The 11,225-nt window shown below is 40.9% G+C and overlaps 1 protein-coding gene across 1 annotated transcript in view; it reads right to left on the minus strand.

The window, feature by feature from the left end:
- Positions 1-8,798, minus strand: part of LOC121278189 (low density lipoprotein receptor adapter protein 1-like) — a 148,386-nt gene extending 139,588 nt beyond the window's left edge. The window contains exon 1 of the mRNA XM_041188349.1: positions 8,386-8,798. Within this exon, the coding sequence (XP_041044283.1) occupies positions 8,386-8,470 (85 nt within the window). The 5' untranslated portion in view covers positions 8,471-8,798. The remainder of the gene's footprint in view (positions 1-8,385) is intronic.
- Positions 8,799-11,225: the final 2,427 nt, after the last annotated feature.

Here is an 11,225-nt window from a genome sequence, read left to right on the forward strand (position 1 = left end):
ACTCTGACCCAAGCAAGTTAGTTTCAGACAATGACGTGTAAATGAAAGGTCTTTAATGCCATAGAAACAGATCTAGCCTCTCAACTGTTTTTTTTTTCTTAAAGTTTTTCTTGAATGATTTTATTTTGCCTTCTTTACCTAAGAAAATAATTTTACGTATCAAAATTAGCAAACGTGATTTTTTTATCTTCACTGTTGTGTAAATGTTCTTTGAAATGGAAATGAGTATCCCTAAGTCATCATTCTCTTCAGCAGGCTCCACCTCTGTCACAGCTGGTGCATATTTACAGCATGGGTTTACAAGGATATTCATTAGGGCATTACAACTGACACTGTCCTGAGCTCATTTAGCATCCATTTCCAAAGATGTCAGTTGGCAATCAGGAACAGAAACCCTACCAATTTACCCATTTTCCAATCCAGGGTACTGAGCCCATGGCAGCATTTTTGCTACTACTTTGGGTGAAGATAGCTTAACAGCACAGACTAGAAATTGGAAGATTTCTGAATGAGCAGAAATTTCCTCTAATTATATATTGGGAAGACTGGAGCCATCGTTTTCAGTCCCTGCTTCAAACACTGTTTCACAGGTACCAACTCCATCCCTCTCCCTGGCAACAGTCTGAGGTTTAAGTCAGTCTGTTTGCAACCTTGGTAGTGTATTTCATCCCGAGATTAGCTCTGACCTCATATTCGCACCATCACTATTTATACCTTCATAACACCGCCTGACTTTGTCCCTGTCTCAGCTCAGCTCATCTGCTAATTAAATCTTCAACCACACCTTTGTTACCTCTAAGATTCATTTATTCCAACACACCCCTGGCTGTTCTCCCACGTTTAACCCTCCATGAACTTGAGGTCATCCAAAACTCCACTGCCTACCTCATAACTCTCACCAAGTCCCATTCCCCTATCACCCCTGTGCTCCTTATTATGCAAAGTCTTGATTTTAAAATTCTCATCCTTGTTTTCAAAACCCTCCATGGCCGTGCATCTCTCTAATCTTCTCCAACCGCAAAACCATCTGTGATAACAGCACTCCTCTAATCTGGCCTTTTGTACACTCAAGAATATAATTGCTCCACCATTGGTGGCCATGCCTAAGCCCCAAGCTCTGGAATACCCTCCCTACACCTCTTCATCTCTCTACCTCACTTTTCCTCTTCTAAATGCATTTCTCTAAACCAACTCTTTAACCAAGCCTTTGACCTTCTGTCCTAATTTCTCCTTATATGGCTCAATGCCATACTTTGTTTTATAATGCTCCTGTGAAGTGCCTTGGGACATTTCATTATGTTAAAGGCACTATATTCATTACTGTTATTATTCGTATTGATTCAATTTCTTACTGCAAAAATATGCTGAGTTATCAGGGAACTACAAAAAAAATCTGGAATTAGTTTTCGAAATCAAGTGGATCAATGAAAACACATCATGATCTCTTGCAAAAATGTACATTCCTTGCAAGTCATGTTACATTCACCTGTAAGAATTTGAAATAATGCCAGGGGGCTTTTACCAAGTGTTCCTGTTCATCATTTACTGGAAATATTTTTAGAATGCCTGCAATCACACATTTTAAATCATAAAACTTGCATTTAATATCTTTACAAAACAATAAAGCTCGCTAACTAGAAAATCAAAAACAAAAGTTCACTCTCCTATTTTAGAAAATTCCCTATGTTACAATACATTCTACTCCCCTATATCTATAAAGGAAACTGTATGCATAAAGTTGCAATATATGGACCAGATTTTATGGCTTAGATATAAACATTTCTTCATTTCTAGTCCAAAAGCAGTTTCCCTGTTCTCCTGAATGGTTAGTTCATTGATTGCCGTTGCTAAGAAACCCATAAAATAGACTCCTTGATGATAAGGCCACTCAAGTATATAAAACAATACAGTCCTGCAACCATTCAAATAACATTTGGAGCTTTTTTCTTGGAGAAAATAACCACTGCTAGTAGCCATTCAGTTGTCACAGCCACAGACATTTTTAAAGTAACCTGCGACTCTGCCAACAGCTCTCTGAGTTTATCCAATAAGTAGCTCAGCACAGACTAAGAGGTATCAGGAGTGGGATTTTAGATGCCAAAGCTGGTAGCTTGAGTCAGGAAATTTTCTGACTTGGCTTAAAGAGCCCAGTTAGAACTACTTTTCGCTCAGGGAACACAGGCAGGGAATAGAGTCAGGCCCACTGACCTTGGAAGTGGATTATAGGTGGCCATGGGAACAGGTGAGTGCTAAGGCGGGTTAGTTAGAAGACCCACATGGTTCTCTGGGGCTTTGTCTCAGTTGTTTTAGAAGCTGCTAGGTCTTCTAGCCTTCACCACCCACCCCCAATCCCCATCCATGTCATCCTCATGGCCACTCAAATGGCTGCTCTAAGCCAACTTATGCTTCCCCCTGTCCTCTCATAATCCCCATGGCACCTCCATACCCATTCACTTAGTACCACACCATGGGCAGACCTCAGGAGTCATGTGGAGATGAAGAAAAATTAAATTTCTAAATCTACAAAAGCTTTTAGATCTGAATGTTCAATTTCTTATAAAATAACAAAATGACTATTCAGTAGTCACAAAGGCAGCAAGTCCTTTAATAGCTTCTTTAAAAACTGTCAAACCGTGAACTCAGAACACCCAATTGAGATAACCGTAGCTTCTGAAATTCAGCCAAGCATTCATTATGTAACAACTCAAGAAATGTCAAAGAACTCAACTGAAACAAATAATATATAGTTTTTTCCAACTTACACCAGATGGCCTGTCAATAAAAACTCACTGACAGTTAAACTTTTTTTTAAAACTACCTACTAGCCCCCAAGCTTAAAGAGCATTGGATTTCAGATCATGACATTTAAATAGATGTTATCCACCTTTCAAGGGCATTTACATCTGCTCCATCAATCCATGACACCCCCATGGCCCTTGAAACAGCCCAAATGGGGTTTGCTTGAACTCAGTATGAAGTTTTCCCAACTCTGCCAAAATCCAACCCCAAGACTTGATCACCAGTTTCTGGCAAGTTAACTGTTCAAAATAGGGCAGTGACAGCAGTACTTGAACTACAGTGAACATCCCCAAGCTGGACATAAAAAAACCCAAATAGCTCAAGTGCTTGGTTCAATCATTTTCAGGTTCCTGATCAATGACTTTCCCTCCATTATTTCTTCAGAAGTAGGATTGTTCTATGATAGTGCAAGGAGCTGACAACAGCCAGCCAAAGCAGGAGCTGAAAAACATCCAAACTTGACTGACAAATGGCAAATTATGGAATGCCATGGACATTCATGCCACATAAAGGCCATCTTGAACAAAGCATCAATCCATGAATTTCAAATTGGATCAATGTCCCCCAAATCCCCAGCATCAGCATTAGGAGAACATCAAGGGGAAGAAGCACCACCGCCTTCTCATGGTAACCAGCAATGAGCAATAAAACCTGTCTTCTCAGCATCACCTACACCTCGAAAACAAAATAAAAGTTAAAGCGCCTGTTTCTGAGAACTATCCGGTGACCCATGATGGAAATGTATAGGGTGATAGGCAATGGACTCTATGATGCTGCACAGGATTCAAAGTCTGTCAACACTCATTACCACAGATGAGTAATGACTTGCATGAGGTACCTTAAGGCACTGGTACCTGTGAAACAATATATATGAGCAAAAATGCCAATATCTTCAGAGAGGAGTGACAGAAAGTGACAAGAGAAAACAGTGGGAAAAAAATGCAAATGATCATATTCTTCTTGTGTATACTGATAAATCTTGCTGCAATAACATTCATGTCAGTATAGCATTATGTCCAGACCACCTATACTGGGAGTACCCAAATCACTGTACTGGAGATGTACCCAGTTGAAAAAAAATAGCAAACATGACAGATAGGTTGAAGGCTAGCACTGATATCGCTTTACTATTCTACTATAAGAATTAAGGGATATTAAGTTAAATAAAAGTTATTTTACTAAATAGGAAGGTTTATTGGACAGACTAGTAAAATAATTTACAGAGCACAATATAAGCATTTAAATCTTCCAATACCAACTCTTCTCTTCAACGCCTCCCAAAAAATTACTAAGTGTAGCGAACGGATAGTCGCATTTCCTGCAATTCAATTTCTATTTTACGTTTTATATTTGGATAGAAAAGCTCAATTATAGACTAGACACCACTTGACAACCAATCATCTTTTATCTTGGCATAAGGACCATGTTCAACTAATTTATTTCACTATATAATTATGTCCACTTATAGGGTTGCACTGGCAAACCACTGTAGTACCTTGCCAAGCATAACCATGGACCAACACATGGAAGCCCATGGTAGCCAACACCTAAGGGCATAGTGCCTGGAGAGAGAGCGAGAGCGAGAGCGAGCATGAGTGCGAGAGAGAGAGAGAGCGTGTGCGAGAGAGAGAGAGAGAGATAGGGTTGCCCAAGTATTGTACTCATTTTGAATTCTGCAATTTTTGTTGTACTCTAATCTATAAGCTAATTATTCAAGTAACATTTATCTCGAAGATTTCTGTAGCTTAAAATCATGAACCTTGATCCATCTTGTTAATCAGCAGTCCAATTCTAGAGAAACATAAAAGTCATGACAAAACTCAATGGCAGAGACCCTTCAATTAAATCTAAAGACAAAACTTCTGTAATACCTAAACCATGGACTTTACATGTGCATCTTCTGTAGAGTCATTCTAATAATAAAACAATCTTTGTACCTTCATACAATTTTACAACCAAACTAAAACTAGGACTTTTGGATGTGGGTCTTCAACAAGATTGGTAGCGTTATCACAAATATTCTTTTTTGGAAGCGGCATGTACACTTTTTTGAATTCGTATTACAGACCACCTCAACTAATGTACATCCAATAATTTCCTGGCCAAAACCAGTTATATTGAAAGAAAGCATTGGTAATATTTCTTATGCTGTAAATATAACTTCTCCTAAAATAGCAGGGAAGGGAACCTAGTCAAGATCTATAGTGATTAGGATTAATATTGTGGGTGGGATCCTTTATCAGAAACTTAAAACAATACATCCACAAATCTAAAGAATACATTTTTAAGTTTTGGACTATGGTATCAATTTAAAGGGCAACATTTTCCCCCTATCGGAGGGGTGTGCAGGAGCGGGCGGGCTCCCGATCAACGCCCCTGGTTGGAGGTACGCCGCCATTTTATGTGGGTGGGCCATTTAAGGCCCGCCCAGCGTGACATCCGCTCGGGAGTGCTGTGCACTCCCTGTGCAGGCGGTGGGGGGGGGCGGGGTGTGGGGGGTACAATTTCCTGAGCCAGGTGTGCACTCTTTTGCTCATGCGCATGAAAGAGCGCACAGATCTCCCTGAGGCAAAGTGCTGCCTCAGGAAGATCGGCTCAAATGTGAAAAGCAGTTTAAAGAATACAAAAAATTTTACTGACATGTCCCCTGTCACATGTCCAAAATTTTTTTTTTTAAATATTCTGAAATTTTTAAGTCCCTCATGAAACCTCATCCTGCCCGTGGATGAGGTTTCATGATTTTTCAGAAACAGGTCCATTAATTGGCTTAATTAATTTTTCAAACGCCTTAAGTAGCCGTTGACAGTTCGGCATGTGTGCAGCCGAGCTGGCTGCATGCCCACTGAACTGAAAATTTAAATGATGTAGGGTGATGCTGGGACGCCTGCCCGTGTTGATGCAGCCCAAAGACAACTTTATTGAGATCTAACACTCCTACATATCATAAATATGTAATGGTATGTGATATTTGCCATTCCCAAATTAAGAGACAAATATAATCACAAAGTATTTTAACCCATAGATAAGCATTAACACATCTTCAGTACATTCAAACTGTCAATCTAACTCCATTGAGATTAACTTGACTAATAGTGGCTTTGAAGCCAATAGTGCTTTATTTAAAATTATCTTGGTTATTTATTTCAAGTCATCTCCAAGCATCAACATGAGTCTAGGTCAATTAACCTTTTTAGTACAGAAGTGCTCAAATGCCTGATCAACAAGCACACTGTACTCTTTCAGTTTATGCGGGAACAAGGAACACAAAGATGCCTCCACTGTATAAGCAGAAAGAAACTCACCAATCTTGCAGCAGATGAATCTCATTCCTCTCCATAGCCAGCATAATCTTCACCAGAATCCTTTTGAACTGCTTAGTGCAATATCTCAACCAGGATCTGCTGCCAGAGAGTCAGCGCAGTTTCAGAGAAGGTCGGAGAACCACCAATATAATGTTTGTAGCTAGCCAGCTCCAGGTGAAATGCCAAGAACAGAACACAGACCTCTGCACCACGTTTGTTGACCTGATCAAGGCCTTTGATATAGTCAGCTGTAAGGGCCTTTGGAAGGTAAAGGAGAAATTCAACTGCCCATGCAAATTCATCACAAGCATTCAACAATTCCACGGCGGTATGCACAAGCGTGTCTTGGATGATGGTGAGTTTTCTGAACCATTCCCTGTCACTAATGAAATTAAATAGGGCTGCGTGTTTGCCAATTCTCTTCAACTTGTTTTCATAGTATGACTTCCATGACTTCCTGGCATTGAAAATCAGATATTGCATGGATGAGAAGTTGCTCCATCTGAGACAACTTCAGGACATACTATGTAATTTCCTGTTTGCTGATGACTGTCCACTAGCTGCCGATTCAGAGCTGGACATGCAATATAGCATGGACTTGTTCTCCAATACATGGGACAACTTTGGCCTTACAATCAGCATGACGAAAATTGAAGTAATATACAAGCCTGCTCCAGGAAAGCCCCATCTCAAACCCAAGATTTCAGTCCATGACCACTGCCAGCAGAGGATAGTTCACTTACCTTGGCAGCACACTCTCTCGAGCTGTCTAATTTGACAACGAAACATATGTAAGAATTATTGAAGCAAGTGTAGCCTTCAGCAGACTTCAACTATCAGTGTGGGAATGAAGAGAATTAAGTTTGCATACTGAACTAAAAATCTATAGCGCAATAGTCATGCCCACTCTGCTCTATGCATACGAGACTCGGACTGTGTGCTAGCATCATGCCAAGAGGCTCAAATACTTTCACTGGAATGGCCTTCAGAAGCTTCTGAAGATCAGACGGCAGGATAAAATACCAGGCACTGAGGTGCTCACCTGAACTGGCTAAGCATCCACACCATATTGAGACAGTCACAACTGAATTGGACTGATCACGTAGCCAGAATGTCTGACACTCGCTTACCAAAGTGAATCTTCTACAGAGTGCTCGAGTCTGGTATATGCTCTCATAGCAGTCAAAGGAAGCATTATAAGGAAACTCTGAAGGCTTTGCTTAGGAGTTTTGATTTTGACTTTGAGTCCTGGGAGAAGTTTGCCCAGGATCGCTGCACCTGCTGTAATTAAAGGAAGTGGGGCCTCCTTCAAAACCATGCACGTGTGAGGGGCAGAGAGAAAATGCAAGGAAGAGAGGAAATCCCAATCCAGCAACTCATCCAAAACTCAATCGTCTGTGGTATCCTGTCTTAATTGTAGCAGAACTTTCAGGGCACAGATCAGCCTTAGCGGTCACCTATGTAGCCACCAGAACCAGACCAGACACCCCAGATGATGAACATCTTCACCTTGAAGGACAAAGTAGTTGCTTTTTCTGATCACATGCACAACCTATCCTTTTTGTATATTTGTATTTAGATATGAAATGGTAGTTGCTTGAAAAAGCTAAACCATGCAAAAAGAGTAAGAAAAGCCATTCATGTCTATCTTGTCTCGACTGTGCTCAGTTTATAATTAGATTCGCCCTAAGGCAAACAATCAAACAACAGCTGAGCGAAACTGAAATTTCTACAAATGCCACTCGGTGAAAAATAACTCCAGCCCATTCAATCCAGAATCACAAACTACAAATTTAAATACCAAGCAGCTGAACTCTAGCCTATTCGATTGCACTTGTTACAGTTTACGTTTGCTTATTAAAACAAACACGCTGAGTGTACAAGTACGGATATTTTTATAAAAAGGTTAAGGCACAACATAGATGACCACATCATTATTGAAATTATTTTCACCAAACACGATCAAAGGGTAAAAATAAATCTAAAACTGAATAAGGCGGGCACATGGACCCAGAGAAAACTGCCCTGTTCTAATTGTATGAAAGAAAGGCCCGAATAATACAAAGCAGCGACTTTAATGTTGCATTGTATAAACAAGAAACAAACAGTACAGCGTAAATCATCCAAGTCTCCAGCTGAAGCTTTCTTTTTAAAAGGGTAGCTCGGAATTCTCCCCCTCCCCACCCAATAGGTGTGAGCAGATGCTCGCCGCCAGCCGCCTCCTCAGCCACCGGAGACTCTGTCATTGTACCGAGCCGGCAATTTAACCAACACAAAAACTTACTCTGGTGCCTGGCCATCCCCCAGCTCTGCCTGCTAATACTGGGGCTCCGAATCAGCGCCCGGCCAGCCGACTTTAAAGCGTCCATAGTTGGCGAGTGCAAAGTAGTTGGTGTGGAGCTGCTCGCCTCGGCTCGGTTTGCTGTCCCTGAGTGAGGGAAATGGTTTTGACGGACAGGAGGCGGCAGCAGCCCGCCCTACCCGCGGCGGGAGCGCAGCCACTCGCAGCACAGACAGCGGGCAGGGCGCAGCGGCCGGGGTCAGCACCGGAGGGGGCGCGGCTCGGCTCGGCTCAGTCAGTGCCAGTGCCACAGGAGCCGGGGGGCTCCCTTTGGGTTTGAAAGTGGTCTGCTGCCACACTGAAGGGAAACTCCCAGGCTGACGTTCAGCAGTTCCAGTTGAACGCCTTTCAATGAGGAGGAAGAGAGGTACCCAATGCGGGACTTTGGGGTGAATTAGATGCGGCAGTCAGCGCATTTCATGCCTCCTGGAGTGATCTGCCTTGCCAGTTTGGGATCACACAACGCTTCAACTTCAGCTTGAAATTGCCGTTAAATCCGCCCGCTGAGCTGGTCATCCAATCGCTCATGATGTTCTGTTGAAAAGTGTCCATTTATACTCTTTAAGCAGCGTTGCTTCATGGTCTGCCAGTGTTCTCACTGGAATTAAAGAAGTTTGTTATAACAGAATAGCTGAATTTTTAGGGACACGGAACACATTGGCATAATGGCATTGAACTTCTTGGTCATGTATTTGGACCCACCAAGGCTGACGTTTCTTCTTTCTGCTAGATACCAATGAATGAAGTCTGACCACTTTCAAGCCAATCCTTAGCATAAATCCATAGCATAATTTAATAATAATCGGGAGTCATTTATCAGTCTGAAGAATTTCAGAGGCTGAAAATTCAAACATATCCACCAGTCAATGAAAATGAAATTCAGGCAGGTTCATTAAGGTCAGTTATGCCCTCCACCAATTTACTGCCCAACAATAACAACTTGCATTTATGTAGCGCCTTTATTGTAGTAAAACATCCCAAGCCCACAGGAGCATAAAAGGGGAGGGGGACTGGGGGGTTAACACAGCCAAAGGATAAAATATTGGGATAGGTGACTAAACACTTTGTCAAAGAGATAAATTTTAAGAGTATCTTAAAAGGACAGAGGAGGTGAGATTTAGGGAGGGAATTCTAGAGCCTAACACCTAATTGACTGAAGGTACAGATGAAATGATGGAGCACAAGAATGTGAGATACAAAAGAGGCCAACATTTGGAGGAATGCAGAGTTCTTGAGGGATTGGAGGCAGAAGGCAACTGGAGACTGTGATAGGAAGGGGTGAGGCCATGCAGGGAGTTGAACACAAGGATGAGAATTTTAAAATCAAGGCATTGGATGGCCAGAAGTCAATTTAATCAGTGAATACATGGGCCAATGGAATTTGGTGCACAGGAACTTGGTGCACTTGGTAGTACAGATGGTAGCATTTCAGATGAGCTCCAGTTATGGAGGATGGATGATTGGAGGCTTGTCAGGAGAGTATTGGAATAGTCAAGCCTAGTGGCAATAAAAGAGAATGAATGAGTCCAAGTGGTGAATGTGAATATTGCTCTCATCAAGTCTTTGTGCAGCCTGAATTGTGTGTGACATATGTATACAGTTGCAGTTTGGATTGTGGAGGCAATTTAATCCATTTTTTCGGCTTTGTTTTATGTGCAATCAAATGGTTTTGTGATGAACAGGAAGTGTTGCTCTACTATGTAATTTGTAAAGTCAGATTAAGTTTTATGTCACTATTACAGAGGAACAGTATATTCAATACACTTCGTAAGACAGTAATATAACATAAATTACAGAATATCTGTTGGAACTTCAAAGGCATTAGACCACTGTTTTTCTTCTTTCTCTCCCCCCCCCCCCCCCCCCCATATATGCAGCCTAAATTGGATTTCTACCATAGATATCAAGATTTATAAGATTCCAAGATTCCACTTAAACATGTCCTGAATTGCCATACAATAAAGTCCAAAATAACAATAGTAATTCTCAAGTCAGTTACTGTTGAAATATAATACAAAGTGCATGAAAACAAATTAATTATTTCCTAGCAAAGTCATCAAAAACACAGACACAGATGTAATATTGCTTTTGAAGTATATATCTATGTTAACATACTCATTTTGCATATGATAAAGAATTGATACCATGGGCATTCAAGACTTTCATTGACTATTTAGTTCGCAGCAAGTTTTGAATTAGAAATTTAGCTTACAGCTAACAATGTAACTAGTTGGCATCAGCATTTGTATCAGATGTTTTAATAGAGATTATTAAACCAACAAAGCATTTAATATATCTATCACCTGATCTTTGTGACAAGGTTGCCAGGGCTCAAGGGTTGGAGCTGGCCAATAAACCATTGTTTGGATAACCCTGTCCTAAAGGACAAGAGCAGATTTCAAGCCCCTTTGTGTGGGATCCTTAAAGCAGTCTTTTATTTAAAGTGTCAGCTCTCCTTTGTTGATAGGACTCTTGCCTTGGAGTTACAAGTTTTGGGTTAAAGGTGGGGAAAACTGTAAGCAACAATGGGATGTTTGCCAACGTTTGCTTTCTTGTCACAGCGTTCGGTTAAATTTGGATGTGAAAAATTTAAATACAAATTAATTTTGGCACTGTGACTTTACCAATTAATGATGCTCACGAAGATGAACATTTCCTTTCTCTAATCAGGTCAAGTAAAGGCAGTGAATGAGAAATGAAGCAGATAGTATAGATTCTTTTTAAAGTTGTTCAAGTACTATATGTCAATAATCCAAATATATATGAATGACAGCTAAAAATGT

The sequence above is a fragment of the Carcharodon carcharias genome, chromosome 5, assembly GCF_017639515.1.
Source record: "Carcharodon carcharias isolate sCarCar2 chromosome 5, sCarCar2.pri, whole genome shotgun sequence".
In the NCBI taxonomy this organism is placed as follows: Eukaryota; Metazoa; Chordata; class Chondrichthyes; order Lamniformes; family Lamnidae; genus Carcharodon; species Carcharodon carcharias.